The 17,851-nt window shown below is 41.4% G+C and overlaps 1 protein-coding gene across 5 annotated transcripts in view; it reads right to left on the reverse strand.

The window, feature by feature from the left end:
• Rufy3 (RUN and FYVE domain containing 3) overlaps nt 1–17,851 on the reverse strand; it is a 65,221-nt gene that overhangs the window by 45,695 nt on the left and 1,675 nt on the right. For 3 of the 5 annotated variants that reach the window (XM_005392778.2, XM_005392776.2, XM_013518505.1), the window contains exon 2: nt 6,549–6,602. The exons of the other annotated variants lie outside the window; for them this stretch is intronic. In XM_005392778.2, coding sequence (XP_005392835.1) covers nt 6,549–6,602 — 54 coding nt within the window. The remainder of the gene's footprint in view (nt 1–6,548; nt 6,603–17,851) is intronic. 5 annotated transcript variants of the gene reach the window in all.

Genomic DNA, 17,851 nt, shown 5'->3' on the forward strand with positions numbered 1-17,851 from the left:
CCTGGTGATTTAATTTTGTCAAATGATTCTTTGGTGCAACTTACTCATTCTTGGTTAGGTATTTCTTTCTTGCATCTTTAATAGATTTCTTTTATAACCTAAGCTTGTAAGAGAGCTCTCTACAAAATCATTTCTGATTTCTTCTTCACTGGGTTCCCTTATCATAACATAATTTTACTTATGGAAAGTTTCCAAAGCTTCTCTGGTACCTTTATCCAACAAATCTCATGCCACAGAAGAACATCCAGAAATGCGCCTGGATTATTTAGCAGTTAGTACAATCGTCAGCTTTTGATGTGACATAGTATAAAAAACATAGGTGGTGAGTATAATTGAAGAGCTCCTTGCTTTTCTCAATTTATTCCACAGAAACAATTTAAACAGATGGTAGAGGGCAACACTGTTGCCTAGACTGAATCCAATCTGATTTAGATTGTCTGGGCATGCCAGACAAGTTCTCTACCACAGAGCTTTGCCCTCAGCTCCCTAACCACTCTTCCACAGGCCCTTTCTTCCAGGTCTTCATGTAGTGGATCATCATGACAGATGAGGCTTTACTATTTTTTCCTACAAAAGCAGCAGTTCCCAAAATTTAGTAAGTTCCCCAAACCCAGCTTCAACACAAACCTACCCCATGCTTACTATGTCACTGAGCTCTAGTGTCACCCCATGGGTCCCTGGAACAAGGGAACTGTCACAAATATGCTGATGCTGCAGCTCCTTGCAAACATCAGCACTGTAATTAAGTCCTCAGTCTCTGACCTAGAGGTCTTATGTCTTTTGCCAACATCTAAGAAATATTAATAGGCTGATTTAGTAGGTCAAACTCCAGACCTGATAAAAAACAGAAATCATCTTTGTCCAACACCCTGGAATATTGTATACCTGTGCTCCAACGAAGCAACCCTGAAGTATGTTCTATTTTGGTGTTCTGTAGGACATGGAGCGGATCCCCAAATGTTCTGCCAAATCATAGAAAATGAGGGAAGTATCAAAGGGAATGGGTGTGTGGAGTAAGGTGGAGAAAATAATGGAATGGGAGTTCTTACAGGGATAAATGCAAAACACAGACAGGGAAGGCAGAGTCAGACGTGCAGGCAACAGAAACCACCCCAGGTTTTGAGCAGGGCAAGTGTGATTCAAATTTTATTTAGAGTGATTAATCTGAGAGGTAAGCAAAATGAATTTTAGGGAAGGGGATCACAATGGCTGCCATGAAGAAATGCAGTGATTCAAGGTCAGAGGAGAGAAAGGGTTGAATTGAGGAGTACCTGTTAAAGAAATGGAGGCATTAAGAATAACCTAGCCAGGAGTTGTGGCACGTGCCTATAATCCCAGTACTCCGGGAAGTGGCGACAGGAGGCCCACAGGTTTGAGCCCAGTCTGGGCAATGTAGTGACATTCTGTTTCAAAACATGGGGGTGAGGGGCTGGGCGTGGACTAGAGATGTAGCTCAGCATGAAGGTTCTGGGTTCAATCCCCGGAACCAGAAAAAAGATGAAGAGGAGCAAGAGGTGGAAAGGAGGAGGGGCAGAAGAGAAGAACCACCCAAGGCTTCTGCACATGGAGATGAAAACAGTGTGCTGTGGAAGGAAATCTAAACATGAGTAATTTATTCAGAGGCAACCAGTATAAGCTTGGTTTTAGATATAGTAAGGCATATTTTTGTGGAAGAATCTTCAACATATTTTTCACCATACAGTTGTAAATTAAAAGTCTGGAGTTGAAGAATCATCAATATAGGGGTAATAGCAGCAACAGGAGAAAAGATACATTTCTCGGCGGGGACGTAGAAAGACAAATAGAAGGATGCAGGGCTGCTGACTCAACCTCTGCCAACAATTACCGGCTGCCAAGAGCCACCTCAGGAAGTTCTTTCACACTCAGAGAGCGGCCGGCGCTGGAACGAGCTCAGCAGACTGCCAGCCAGAGAGGCCGCACAGGGTACTGGCACGCCCACGAGGCCTGAAGCCACAAACCCTGAGCCGGCTGTGATCGGATTCAGTGTTCCACAGAGCTGGCCTCAACAGAGCTAAAACACCTTCACCAAACCTGTCTTACATCTGTATCAGTAAATGAAGTGTGGACTGAGTTCTGATAAAAAGACATTTTCCAAGTTTCTTGGGTCAAATAAATACAAGAACTTTGGTGCAGCAGCCAGGGGCACAGCTTTAAAGCCAGTCTGTGGGAGTCTGAATTCTACTCCAGGTCTTCCTGAGCTGTGTGACCTCAGGAAACTTGTCCTTTTTTTCTGTTGTTGTCCTTTTTGTTTTATGCTGAAGACTCATATGAAGTTGCGATAAATAATACAAAGAGATACAACCAGATGACCTGACTCTCCCAAAAGTAATATCTTGTAAAATGTAGAATGGAAACTGACCTTGAATAACAGTCAAGACACAAAACACTTCATCACCATAAGGATCCATACTGACTTTATAGCCATACCTACTTCTCTCTCTGTTTTTATTTCTACAGTTTTGTCACTTCAAGGATGTTAACTAAACGGAATCATATAGTATGTGACCTTTTAAACTGCCTCTTTCGCACTCAGCGTGCTTCTACGGAGAGTCATCTGAGCTGCACATGTTAGCAGGCTGCTCCTTTGTATTTCTGAGCAGCGTTTCTCTGGGGAGAGTTTCTTAACCTCTGCAGGTTTTACTTTTCTCATATATAAAGTGACAGGGGTTTTGAAGATTAAGCAAGTTCATACATGTTAAAAAAGCATTTAGAAATGCCTGGGAAATACTAAGAACAACAATAAAATGGCTATTGTAATTATTTAGTTCTCATAAATGTAATAATTTTATGCCAGGTATGGTGACGGTCACCTGTAATTTCAGCACTCAGGAGGCTGAGGCAGGATTACTTCAAGTTTGAGGCCAGCCTCGACTACACAGTGAGACCCTGTCTCAAAAAAAATCAGGAAACAAAAAACAAAATAACCCCAGCTTTACTAAATTTAATAAACTTTATCGAATGACTATGGCACAGTGCTAGAAGCCAAGAAACTCACATATATGTTCCTTCTGTTTTTTAGCAGAGTGGACGTCAGGTTGAACATAACAGGAGTGTCAGAGAAATGGTGATTGTAAGTAGCACATTACACAGGTACAGTAGTCCCCGAACTCCAGTTCATCCTGACCACTTCAGACCCCAGACAGGTGGGCAGTAATATGACCAACTGCAAATTCAGACTCTGTCTAAAAGGCTTGTAATGAGTATAGACAGGAATGCAGTGTTTATTGAGAAACTAAGGACAGTAAACTATGTGCTTTTTACTATTTAATGTTCATAATATTCCTGGTGTGCTTCAAAACTTTTAGACACAAATTACTGGAATATAATGGTGTGCAACGTAAGACAATTGTGGGTTGTAAGCAGAATGCGATCCACCCTAAGCAGGCCCTTCCTATTCTACCAGACATAGTCAGAGACACACTGAACGTAAGGCAAGCTTTACTGCAATCATAATTCTCTAGTAAAAGCTTTGACTTTGCTAAGATTTAAAACAAGTGGAAATGGGGGCACAGCTTGATGGTGACATAAACACTGGGTGTGTGAGAGCATGGGGTCAATCCCCAGCACAACCAGAATCAAGAATGAGACAGCCACCAGTTCAAATGTGGAACCTGAGTTTGTTATTTTTATTTTTTAATATTTATTTATTTATTTATTTATTTATTGTCTTTTTGAGACAGCCTCTCACCATGAAGCTCAGGCTGACCTTAAGCTCACTTTGTAGCCCAGGCTGGCCTCGAACTTCCAACAATCCTCCTGCCTCAGCCTCCCGAGTGCTGGGATTACAGATGTGTGCCATCACGCCTAGCTTGAGTTTGTTATTTTTAAAAAGTAGCTTTTAAGGAGGTCGAAAGCCAGAATTAACATTTCATCTATTAAAAAGCCAAACTGTTGCCCAATGCAGTAGCACCTGCCTACTGTCACAGCTACTGGGGAGGTTGAGGCAGGAAGATCCTGAGTTTGAGGGCAGCCTACGCAATATAAACAGACTGTCTCAAGAAGGGGTAAGAAAAAAGAGAAGCCAATTGTTACGGCACATCCATAATAACAGAGGAGAAACAGAACTGAAACAGCTTAGCAGTGAAGATCTCTCAAAAGGACTTGTATCATTCTTACTTTCTCAGAATCTGGGGAATTGCTGTTAGGTGTGGCTAATACTCCCGCACTATATATTGGTTCTTGTTACCAGTATTCATTTGCAAAATCTCCAAGTCATTTAATGTGGAGAAGGACAGTCTTTGATTAGAACAGCTTTGAGGACAAGATTTGTTTAACCTTGAGTTTACAATCCTCCTGTCTCAGCCTCTTGGGTGCTGGGATTATAGGCGTGTCTTGGGTGGTCCTTTAATTATCCTTGCTGGAATGTTTGGTATGCACCCATCTGTCCTAGCTGCTTCCTTGGTTCTCGCTCAAAAAAAGGTATCTGGATTTTGGTGTGGGGGAGAGCAGTCTGAGAGACTGTAAGCCCCCTGATCTCAGAATTTTATCTCGTTTTTCTTGTCTCTCTTTTTCTTTTACTTTTCTTAATCATCCACGGGCACGTCGTTCTCGGGACCAGTTCACCCTGGAGAGATAGGGATAAGTAGTCCCACAATGTAACACAGCAAAATGCTAAATTTCACATGATTGTGGTTAAGTCTATGAGACATGAGAAACAGAAAATGATACAGAAGACGAGAATGAAATGATTCACAAAAGTTAACATGGAAAGCCATTCCCTTCCTCCCATTCTGAATTCAACAACTGCATTCCAGAAAGACTGCTGTACAAATAGGACCTTGAGTAACACTTTCAAGTAGTACCTGACTGGCAATTTACTAAGATCATCAAGGCACTGACAGAGTTCACATGTTCTGGGTATATTATGCACTACACTGTTAAAGTTCATTTGGGTTCCCTTTGGGTGTCACCTACAGTAACCTTCCACAAAAACCCCAGCAAAACTAAAAGAAAAGGAACTCTGACTTTTACAGTAGGCTTGCTTCTTGCATTAGTACTTTATATTGAAGAAATGGAATTTTGCCTTTGTTAAATCATGGGAAAGAAGTCCTACATATATTAGATTTCTCCCTCCCTCCTTTCCTCCTTCCCTTCCTTCCTTTCTTTTTCTTTTTTTCTTTCATTTCCTTTCAGTCTATCTCCTCCCCCTCCCCTCCCCCTGACCCTCTCCCTCTCATTCTCCCTCTCTCTGGTGAGATGGGTCTCACTATCTTGCCTAGGCTGATCCCAAACTTGTGCGATTGAGAATTCTTTTGATTCAGCCTCTGTCATGGCAGGGACTATGATGTGTGCTACTACCCCTGGCAGGAAGGACATATATTTTACGTAGCATTTTTCTTCAGTATCTAGGGTATCAAAGGAATGAAAGCCTTCAGCCTGATTGGGAGATTATAATGATAATGACAGTAGCAGCTAATGTAATAGTAAGCACTACTCACTAGCATAAAAAAAAGACAGTATAAATAATAGCTTGACCACAAGAAATGAAACTCGGGAACAGAATTACTCATTTAAAGCGAAGTCCTGAAGAATATATAATTGGGCAGCCTGGAAAGAGAAAACTGCCCCGGTTTGTTTGCTGTGACCAGACCATTGAGGACAACACTGCCCCAGGTCTGATGAGGGAGCCAAGAAGTTCAAGACAAGCAATGCTCTCACAGGGTTTACACTGACTAGAGGGATGCATACACAGAATTAGAGGACAGATGGCTGAATGGATGGAAGAGCGGACGGGGCGGGGGTGCAGGGGGCTGAAGCTGGCACTGTCCTTTGTGGCACTCCTGTTGCTAGGCAGGTGGTGCAGATGAGGGAGGAGCTGGTGAGGAGGAGCAGACAGCTGAGAGCACAGTGGAGAGAAGGGTGGCTGGGGCCAGGCAAGGGTTGCCTGGGTATAGCAGTAGAGGTGTGTGTGCAGGTCGTGCGCCGAAGCTCAGAGATCCGCAGTGCTTCAGCGGTGAGAGGATGCAAAATGACACAGTAAAAGAGAACTTCAGTTTTTCTGTTTTTAGTATAAATTGTACAAAGCACTCTAAGCTGCTTAAGGTTAGGGGCCATGGTTGCAGAAGAAATAACTACTGATTTGCTGGGGGTGGTGGTACATACCTGTCATTCTAGCTGAATGAGTTTAATGCTATGCAAATCTACACATCAGAGCAACATTCTATACCAAATCAGATTTCTAGGATCTGTTTTTGAAAGTTGTGAAATTGTGCATATCTATTTCTCTCCATATATACTTATACCTTCCCAACAAACAAATGAAAAATAAGCCATAGAAAAATTCAACATACTCTTGAAATGTCTTTTAAATATGTTATTTAACAAATATCCTAAAGGATCAGTGCACATATACATTTATGTATTTTACTTGGAACCATAAGCATAAATCTTTTTTCAGTTACTGCCATGGGAAATAAAACCTCAATCTGATACACCGTCTTAAGGAAAACAATTAAAGGGTGGTTAGAAAATTCAAAAACAAAAAAGAAAAAGCAAACAAAGCTGAAGGATGTTGGTGTGGCACGCACCTTCTGCATCATCGCGCATTTGCTCCACCAAATCTGTCAAATCCTCCCAAGAGTCTTTGCAAACGGCAAAAAGAAAGGAAAAGAAAGAAAATGTCATGCAAGCCAAAAAAGAAAAGTGCTGTTAAAAATATGATTTCCAAAAGGACAACTGAAAGGGAGTTGCCTAAGACTCCTTCTGTGTTAACACAGGTTAGCACGGCTGCAAATACAACCCGTCTATAAGCAGAGGCCAACTAGGGTTACTGTTTCACAGCTAAGATTTTTCAAAATTTCCAACAAAAAGAAACAAAGATGCATGTCCCATAAAAAGTAACACAGAGGTCTCTTTTTCTATTGAAACCAAATATGACTGTTTGTATTCTAAGCATACACAAGGTCATTTGACACTTATTTTGACCACTTTAGTAAAGGTGATAAATACGTTCAATATTTTTTACATCCAGGACAAATATTATGATAAAATAACAACAAAAAACCTAAGTATTTTTCCAGCTCTCCCCCACTGCCCCTCCCCTATACAAAAATAAAAAAATACTGCTTTAGAGATACACAAAAATACAAAATAAACCACTTAAAATTCAATAAAGCCAGATATTTCTTTCAACACGTAGATTTAGAAGGATCTCACTAAGGCAGCATGCTATAATTAAACACATTAATATTTCTACAGGAAATAAATAAATGTTTAAATAGGATACAGATTATAAACATCCTTAAGTAAATTCCTGCCATGTTGTATCACCAAAACTATCCAGGCATATCCATGAAAAATGCCTTTAGTTTCTGAGATTTTTAAAAAAATTTTGGAATTATAGATACTTAAAGCACTTATAAAGTGTCTCACATGCAAAAAGCATACTCTAAAGGTTGGCTACTATGTTTTTAAAGTAAAGTAGCGCTTCACATACTTATAACCCTTTAACAACAGAATATGCTGTTTACCCATGTTCTGTTGGGCCACAGACACATTAGAATGTATTAGTCTAACCATCTACTTCAGTTGCTCTACAGACTTCCTATATCACTTTGAAGCCAGGAGGATGAATATTCTTTTTTTATTTTAAGATAGAAATTATAGTTGTCACCTAATAAAGAAAAAGCTGACTTTACTAAAACAATATAATGTATAAAAATCCTTCACGCTGGGTGTGGTGGTGCACACCAGTAATACCAGCTCTGAGGGAGACTGAGGCAGGAGAATTATGAGTTCAAGTCCAATGGACAATGTAGAACCTGTCTCAAAATGAAAAAATACAAAAAGGGCTGGAGACACAGCTCAGTGGTAGAGCACCCCTGGGTTCAATCCCCAGTCCCAGGAAAACCAACCAACAAACTGTCCACCAACCAACCCTGCTAAGTCTTGAGAAGATTTAGGAAGAGAACTTCTAGGTAAGAAATAGAATAGACACCAGAGGTCTCTTGACTTTCTCTTTGGCATGTTCCATTTAGAGCACTTTTCTGTTTCTACTGGACACATATTCTGTTTAAAACTTTAAAAAGTTTTAAGTGTCTGAATAAAATAATCAGTTTAAGAGACTTTCTTTTCCCAGAAAGGAAAAGGGCTGCTTTTCTTTTTAAAGTTGTTTTCTTGGGCCAGGGATATAGCTCAGTGGCACAAGCACCTGCCTGGCAAGTGCAAGGTCCTGAATTCGATTTCTAATATCAAAAAAAAAAAAAAAAAACCAAAAACAAAACCCCAAAACAAAGGAAGTAAAGTTGTTTTCTTTAGTTTGGCATCTTCGGGTTTTATTGTAATAAAGGCTGGATACTAGGGCTGTGGGTGTAGCTAACAGTGGCAGAGTGCATGCCTAGCACATGCAATGCCTGGGTTTAAATCCTCAGTGACCCCCACCCCCAAAAAGAATGGGTACCACGTCATTCTTTCATAATCCCAAAGATGACTTTAATAAAATATTTTTAAAAACTGTGCCCTTAAATGGGCACGGTGGCACATGCCTGTAAGCCTAGCACTCTGGGAAGCTCAGGCAAGAGGACTACAAATTCAAGTCCAGCCTGGGCAACTAAGTGGGACCCTGTCTCAAAATGAAAATAAAGGACTGTGTTTTTACTGTAAGTTTTGGACATTCTGGAATTCTTTATTTGCATTGCTTTGTATTACTCCCTTTTGTGACTATGAGAGGATGGCAATCAGTCTCATAAATAATAACAGAGTAACAGGCAGTCTAATCTGTACAATGTTTTTAAAAAAAAAAAAGGCTAGGGATGCCGCTCAGCCTCAAGGCCTTGGGTTCAATCTTCAGTACTGAAAAAACAATTGTGCCTTTGAAGATGCTCTAATTATTAAAATAACAGTAATGACATTGAATATACTAGTCAGTGAATGGGAGGGCAGTAATAGGCAACTCTGGTCTCCTTCCTCACACTTTCATTGTTCCAAAGATAATACTTTTTGCCTTACCATGTTTTGTCTGTTCTGTAGAATTACACTAACATTTGTATCATAATAATTTACATTCCTAAATTACAGAGAGGACCAATCTGAAAGGCCACTGACACAGAAGACAGGTCAGGATCAGAATTTTGCTGTACAGCATTCATAATTCGGAGTTGTGCAATCAGAACTGTGCCGGATGTATATGGTAGGTGCAAAGCACACGGCAGATAAGCGTTTCCAAAGCTACCTTGGTTAAACAGCCTGAGTTCTTGTTGACAACACTGACTCACGAAGAGAGGGGTATGGTCCTCGGCACTGGAGTGAGGCACTGTGACCACTGCTCCAAACACGGCTGACAGTGTGCTTTATAGAACTTAGCACTCTTTTATTTTTAAAATTCATGTGAACAAAGACTTTCAGTCAAGGTATTAAGAGAGTAGGCTAGAACTGTACAAGAGTCCTGGCTATCAATCTGTTTCAGGTCTAAGAGGAATAAACCAGCACACGAATTACATAGCTACATATGTGTGGTAGGGAAATGCTGTTAAACTGTTTGCTCAAGAGGTAACTCAGCAGGGTCTGGTGGAAGAGCGCAGGCTCTGACACTGGTAATTCAGGTGTGGCTGTACAATCTTTCTTCCTCTTGATACAGCTGTTCACTAGCAGTCTTTCTAGAGTCAACTCTTTCCACAGTCAAATTTTGCAAGGCCTGGGAGTTATTGTCTCCTGAAGGGGACAGGCCTTAGATTTAGAGTGCTAATTTTCAGAAGTGCACTCAGTTTCTAGGGCAACAACTTTCTAAAGCCTCACGTACTGATATCACAAAGAACTCCTCGAATGATTTATGAAAATAAGAACTAACAAATTTAAGCAGTTAGCAGGGCAGATGCTCAGTGTCAACTCTGGTCTGCAAGAAAACAAAGTGTGCTACATGCTTTAGTTTGGCTACAGACTGAATTCTAATATTTGCCATAATACTTCAAAGAAAATAACAGTGAATATGATTTAAAAAAATAAGCTAAATATTAAGCACAGGGAAAAAATAAGACAAATCAGGTAGATCAAATGATAAGTTTAACAGCTGAGGTACCTTTACACGAATAATAATACAATTAGCTTGGTAATATAACTAAAAATTAACAAAGGAATTGTTACATTGTTTCATTAATGCTAAGAAGTCATAAACCAGTAATTTAGCTCAAGGTCTACCATTTCTCCATAGTATCTAAAACAAAAATAGTAGCAAAGAATGGTAAATGGTCCTGGGAAAGGTAAATCACCAGGAGTCACAGAGAGAACAGCTCTGGGGAGACCACCTGGACATTGATACCCCATGAGAAGGGGTGTAGGATGGGACAGAGAGGTCTGGGGCTGGACACTAGAAGTCCAGGGAGGGTAGGCTGGGAGGAAGGGTAAAGGGAGCAGGAAGGGGCTGGGCTGCACCTCACCTGGATGTCTGCACCAGGAGGCTGCTGCCTGCAGGGCTGGGCACCTAGGGCGTCTCCAAGGAAACAGAGCACTCTACAGACACCTAAGTTTACACCACTAGAGGAAAAAGATCTAGCCGCTGTTCATCTCAGCCAGCTAGCTATTGTAGAAAGGCTGACATTTCTCATGGCACGTGCTACATAAACTCAGTTTATTCTCTTAAGGCACTCTTATTGGTCCTAAAAAAAAAAACTCCTCAGATAAATATTATCATGTAGCATACAGATGCTGGACAGTCTTAAAAACCACAACTATCATTTGGAAAGTTCCAATTTTAACGCAGTATAAAAAATCCAACCAATTGTAGCAGTGAGAGTTCCTGATACCATGCTTTTCTCTCTCTCTCTCTCTCTCTACCCCTCTCTCTCTCTCCCCTTCTCCCCCACATCTCCCTCTCCCTCTCTGTCTCTTTCTCTCTCTCTCTCTGAGACAGGGTCTCCCTATGTGGTCCAGGCTGACCTGAACTCACAGCACTCCTCCTGCCATATGTATCACACCTGGCTCCACATTGCTAAATTTAAAAATATATATATTTAAAGCATGTTGGCAATGTGTACAAAAAATTAAGCCTTCTTATTTGACCTAGAAATTTTACTTCTAAGATGAAATTTGATAAAATGTTCACATTGTACACAGTGATGTACCAAAACTGGTAAAAAAATCAGGAAATGACCTAAATGTCTATAATACACCAACAGTCAAAGATACTGTATATCCAATCAACTGAATATTAAAGTGGCTGAGACTTCTCTTCACTGATGTGGAAAGGTATTGCAGGAGGACAAAAGGTCATGCAGCACCACTGTGGTAGGATCTCCCATACATAAAACTATATTTGTGAGTGAAATTTCTGCTTATACATTTACAAAGAATCTGGCTAATAAATCTTCACAGAATTTTAGGTGAACTACATTATTTTGTAGTTTATACTCTTCCCTATCCTCTGGCTTTTACAATGCAAATATTAGTCCTATCACTGGAAAAACAAGATTTTCATTTAAAAAATATATAAAATGGGGCTGGGGATTTAGCTCAGCGGCACAGCGCCTGCCTGGCAAGCACAAGGTCATGAGTTTGATTCCAAGTACCGGAAATAAAAATAAAAATAAAATATATATAAAATATTTCATTACTTCAAATATCCTATTATTTTTAACACAGAACTTTTGAGAATATTTAATTATGATGAAAAAAAATTATGTAGGAGCCATTTGGGAACAAATCTGTTTTGCTGTTCCTCTATACAAGTGTTTCTAAGCTCACCAAATTCTCCTGTTTTTTCCTTGGAAGTCTAATCATGAATTTGCATATGTATAATACTCAACATTAAGTGCTGTCCTGCCAGGTGCGGTGGTATATACCTACCTGTATGCCTTACTATTTGAGAGCCTGAGGTAGGAGGATCTCACATTTGAGGCTAGCATGAACCACTTAGTGAGCCTATGTCTCAAAATTGAAAAATAAAAAGAGGGCTGGGAATGTACTCAGTTATAGAGCACCTACCTAGCCCACATAAAGTCCTGGGCTTCATACACAGAACCAAAAAACAAAACAAACAAAAATAGTAAGAGTTGTCTTATTTTTCTGTTAATTGAAAGGAAAACAGATCTTACTGAGTATTATCTGAAAGAACTATTAAATTAATAAATACTTAAATATGCATAAGTAAACTGTTAAAGTAAATCCGTATGTAGAATGAACTTATTCACTGTTAAAATATTTCACACTTTTAATGTTAAAAAATTAACATTCTCCATAATGAGAAGAAAAAATATGCTATTTCTTCACCACTCCTAATATTTTATCCAAGTAGAGCATGTGATCTTACTAATATTTCTTGTAAGAAAGGTGAAAATTTACTGTAAAGAAAATTTGGAAAGGGGCTCGAAATACACACTGAAAATCTTTTAGTTATAGCAAATGCTTGTCCTCCCTCCAACCTCTGGCTCTAGTTTCTGCCCAGATACCTCCTATACAATATTTAGGTCTTGGCTCGAAACATGAGTTCAGGTGGAAGTCTCGCCAGGACCCCTCCACCATCTGCACAGATGTCCTTTTCCTCCTCTCAGGTCCGCTGGCTCCCCTCTCATGGAACCACTGTACTGCAATGATTGCCACTTTAACTTTCTGAAGCTCTCTGACTGCACTCCACACTTCACAATGTCAGAAAACATGAAGAGCTGCACTGGCTCACCGTAACCCTAATGACCAGAGAGTTAGGTACAAAGTGAGATAATAAATGATGAATAAAGTGCAGAGGGTCTGATCATATAATGACAAAAACTGTATTTTTTAAAGGATTATTTTTTCTTAGAGAGCTCAATGGATAACAGGGCTTCTTGTGCCAGAAAAAAATTCATGAATAGAAAATTTTATATATAATTCTTACAATCATATATACTAGGTGTTATGGCTTGTGTATCAATGTTTCCCCAAAGCCTCATGTGGTCATAGGTGGAGCTTTCTGCAGGTTGCTGGATCCAGAGTGTGTGATGCTGGGATAAAGGATTCGACACTGGGATTGATTCATGGTTTGATGCTAGCATTAAGGATGCCCACCCTGGGTGTGAGTGCTACTTGGACTTAGGGTGGTAGTTGAATAGAATATAATGGAAAGAAAGAGGGTACTGGGATCACTGTTTCTTGTTCCTTTGCTACTTCACTGCTTGCTGCCTTCTGCCTGCCATGACCTGTTTCTCCTCTGCCATGCCATCCTGCCTTGGAGCCAGCTGACTACAGACTGAAACCTCTACAAACTGAGCTACAATAAGCCTTTCCTCCTTTAACTTTGGGTGTTGGGTATTTTGTCTCACCAATGAGAAAACTAACTAAGACACTGGGTTTAGAAGCCCTGCACTAGTTTCTTGGTTAAAAAGCTACTAGGCTTTCCCTGAAAAATGCACACTGAATGTGTCTTCTTTTCTTCAGAACATATACAGCCCCCACCAGCAGGGGGTTATACAGTCTCTAGTGCAAGTGAATGCACACTAATGTCAAGATTGTCTTCTCAGTATGCCCTCGAGCTACTGAATGACAAAGAGCAGAAGAGTATTCCCTATTGAATGGAAAACCCTGATCCCAAGTCTGCACCCACACTGTCCTTTGGGGAATATGGCCCCTTTGTCCAAATGCTATCTGACTGTTCCACTTTATTGTCCTGTGGTAACCCAGCAGTTCACATCTGGTTTACAGCAGCCTCTGACACTAGTGTTCCTTTCCCTCACCGAGATTGTGAATGTGTTTATCTCTTAGCTCTCAGGATGAGACTGCACCCAAGTCTGTCCCGTGTGTGTTTCTGAGCAGCTCACAGGGCCACGCACAGTCCTTGTGCATGGTGCACTCCCATGAGTTCACATGTGCTGCTCTTCATGGATAACAGTACAGATGCCCGGTGTAGACACGGGCACCAAAGCAAAGACAACTGTAGGAAACACAGCTCTGCGCTAACTCTGTGTGGGTTCTGCCAACACACGCTGTCATCCGCAAGAACCCTGAAGGGGGACCTAGGCAACTGCTCTTTTCCCAGCATGTCCATCCAATGTGTCATTTTCTCATAGCATGTTTCTTATCATCTGTGTTTGAGAAGGAAGTTTTCTAACTCAAAGTTCATAGTGGCCCTGGTGGAGCTAGAGAAATAGCTCAGTGGCACAGCGCTTGCTTAGCAAGCACAAAATCGTGAGTTCAATTCCTGGTACAAAAAAACCACCAAACTATAGTGGCCTTGGTAACCAAATGGCATACTTTACTGTATGAAGCTGACTATCTGTGCCTCATCTATGTCAAGAGCACCCATCCCTCAAGAAGATTAATAAAGAAACATGTATTTCTTGATGACTAAGTTTTATTTTTAACCAACTATTTTCTTGTTCATAGAGGTCCAAGACAAGGCAATGCTAAAATTTAACTTTAAGCTACTAATGTTCACCTGTAGTCTGGTAAGTAACATAGTTTCGAATGCTCCAGATCAGATATAAAAATAGAAATGGAAGTTAAACAGTAATATACTAAGGACAAGGTTTAAGCCTTTGTAGCTCCAAGTATGCTTCACAACCACCAATACGAAGAACTGAGAAAAAACAAAATTATTTTATAGAAACCTGCCTGCTCCTCTGGTGCTATTAGATCTAAAGTAAAGTGAGCCACCCTTCAAATCCCTGCGTGTCCCTCCCTCCCTTTCTGTCTCATTCTTCTACCCCTCCCAGCCCAGGCCTCCAAGAGAGGGTGTCCAACTCCTTCAGGAAGCTGCATGTAAGCAGGTATTTACCCTGGAGAGCTGAGCCTGAATTATGCTCGTGTGGGTGTGGGCAGAAGGCTCTAGTCTATTAGCATCAGATATTAAAACTTTGTCTTTCTCCTGCATTCCCTACTATTGAAGGGGACTCAGGACCTGAAGCCAAAAGCCTGGCCCCTTCACCTTCTAGAGCACAGCCACTTGTCCCTCACACCTGTTCTACTTTCCTGCAACTGCCCCTGCCCTGGCATGGCCTGCTCAGTGCTTTAGTTTAGGATGGTCCTCTCTCAGCGTGACCAGTGTACCTGTCGTGGTTGGGGTCCCCGGGATATCCTTCTGATTTGTCTGCTGCAGTTGGAGCAATCGTTTCTTGCAAAGGTCTCACCTCATGTCACTTGGACCTGAAGCCCTAAGGGCTTCTCACCCAGCCCCTGCTCGTCTCGGGCCTCACAGCCTGTGGTGCAGCCCCATGCGTGCTCCTTGATTCCCTGCCTGCTGCTCTCTTGGGGCCCCAACTGCCTGCCCCATGCCCATCTACCGATTCCCCTCATCTGTCAGGTGCGAAATTCTCCTCCACAGGCCCCACCTGTCCTGGTCTATCCCTGGCTCTCATCTGTATGGGAAATCTACCTGCAATCAATGCTGTTTCAGGGTTGCTCCATCTTAAAAAAGAGAATGTATACAAAGAAGAGAGAATTATCACCTCACAGACAGCAGATGGCACTGAGACAGGCCTGTGGCTCACACTCACACAAGGCTGGGGCCACAGCAGCCAGGCCGGCCTGTGCCGTGAACTACAGGGACCGCGGAGTGCTGCGTCACACAGCACAGCTTGCAACTGCAGGCCTCTGTGCTGGGCCGCCTCCCTCGAGAGGAGCAGTCAGGGGCGCCACACAGGATTCGAGTGGGGGCATCGTTTTGCTTGGGAACCTAGTCACTGTACACAGCGCAGACGCTCAGCCTCACTCAAATCCTCCACTGTCACCGGTGATGATGTGACCAAAGGGGCAAACAGGCCTCTAACAGTGAGGACTTCTTCCTTTTAGAGATATAGGCTATTTCTCTGACATCCTCAGAGGCCACCCCTCCTCTCCTCAGCTCAGAAAATGCACAGAACAGTAACACTGTGTCAAAAACACCCCTCAGTGTTGGTCCCAAAGGACCCGGGCAGAAGCTGGAAAGAGCCAAGAACTGCAAAGGGGGTGTAAGCCTGCAAGGAGTTTCCTTGTCTTTTGTTTTACTGTATTTCTCTCCCCTCTTCCTCACTACAAAAGCCCCCGCACTTCTGAATGTGGTGAATGGAGGGCTGAGGCAACAGAATAAATCTTTCTCATTTTCACCAGAATAAATGGCTTACTGTGTTTCTTGGGTGGCGGCAAGTAGTATAAAGCTGAGTGTGGTAAGATTAACATTAAGGCAGCACGGCACGGTGGTGCAAGCCTGTGATCTCAGCACTTGGGAGGCTGAAGCATGAGGATCGCTGCAAGGGGAGCCCTGCCTGGGCTACACAGTGCGTTCAAGGCCAGCCTGGACTATGTAGTAAGATCCTGTCTCAAAAGGCCAAACCAAACAAAAAAATTAAAGCCGTTTTTCTTGGGTCTAAGTGACTGTTTAGACACTCAGCAGAGTAAGGAAATACAGCTTTTACAAAGCACCACTTGGTCTCCTAGGTCATTATTCTTACAAACACTTTCATGGCCCTCTACTTTCTTTCATTATTTTCATTTCTAATCATTTAAAATAACTGGTTCTTTTTCCCAATTTAAAGCAAAATCCCCCAGTTCGCTGTCAGTATTTCTCTTTCTTCCGTATCCTCTCTAGTTGATTAAAGTATTGGACTTTGGAAGTTCTTATTTGCCTAAATTCTTTAATCAAAGGATATGCCTTAAGTTCATAACTTTCATAATTCTCCACATTACTGTGTTTATACCTGTGGCAACTAACATTTGTCAGTGAAGAATTCAAGCAGCACTACTACGAATGTCTACAAGAACCAAACAGGTCTCTTCTGCTCACCCTAAGGACAAACATATTTTCAAAGTATTAGAACTGTTAAAAAATTGTTTTTGAGACACTGAGAAACTAGATTTTACAGTTAATTTGATATTGCACAACTGTCAAAATAGATCTTTTTTCCAAACAAAACATACAAAATAAGCAAAGCTTTTTATTTTTTAACTTTTAAAATTTTTATTAAATGCTTTTTGGGTACCAGTAATGGAATTCAGGACCTCGTACTCGCCAGGCAGATGCTATGCCAGTGAGCTATATCCCCCGCCCAAAGCTTTTTAAATTGGTAGCTTTTTCTTTTGGGTCTGTTTGAGACAGGGTTTCACTATGCAGTTTGTGATTCTCCTGCCTCAGCCTCCAAGTGCTGAGATTATAGGCTTGAGCCATCGTGTCCTCCCTGCAAATTGGTAGCCTTTTAAAAGTGTATTTTTCTTCCCTAAAGATTTTAAAGCTTTGACAGACAGTACTGTCATTGTATGAGATTTCAGCTGCTATCTTCTAATCTAGTTCACGTTCTCAAACATGAAGGGAAGAAGCTGTTTGACAGACAAGCCTATTGTCAGAAGATGCAAAAGGGCTTCCAAACTACTTAAACATTGTGTGTGCGCATTCTGCGATATTAACCCTCTTTTAAAATGTTCTCAAGGCTACACTGGAGTGGGAAGATAAAATCACCACACATGATAGGTGGAGTCTGAGTCATGATAAGACTGAAACCCCAGGGCAAGGGCCAGGAATCACTCTCCTAACTGTCCTGATACCTGTGTTTCACTTCACGGCCCTCTGGCAGATACACCTAACTGCCAGGCAGATGTTCATAAAGAACTCCTCCTTACAGGCAAGTATTTTCATGTTTATTATTTTAATGGTAGAGAACAAATGTAAGGTGAGAAAATTCTGCATTAAAAACAAAACCATTTGTAGCTTGGCATTAAGAGAATTACGAGCACAAGGTAAAAACCCCTGTACAATTTAGGGAAGGTTCTGGGAGAAAGTAAGACCACAAAGATTTCAAAGACACTGACAGTGGAAGCTGCACATGAGTCATAATAATTAGCACAAATAACTTATAAAAAGCCCCACAGAGGGGGCTGGGGATTTAGCTCGGCGGCAAAGCGCCTGCCTGGCAAGCGCAAGGTCGTGAGTTCGGTTCCCGGTACCGGAGAAAAACCAAAAAAA

The sequence above is a fragment of the Chinchilla lanigera genome, unplaced genomic scaffold (assembly GCF_000276665.1).
Source record: "Chinchilla lanigera isolate Chin_1 unplaced genomic scaffold, ChiLan1.0 scaffold00046, whole genome shotgun sequence".
NCBI classification, from domain to species: Eukaryota; Metazoa; Chordata; class Mammalia; order Rodentia; family Chinchillidae; genus Chinchilla; species Chinchilla lanigera.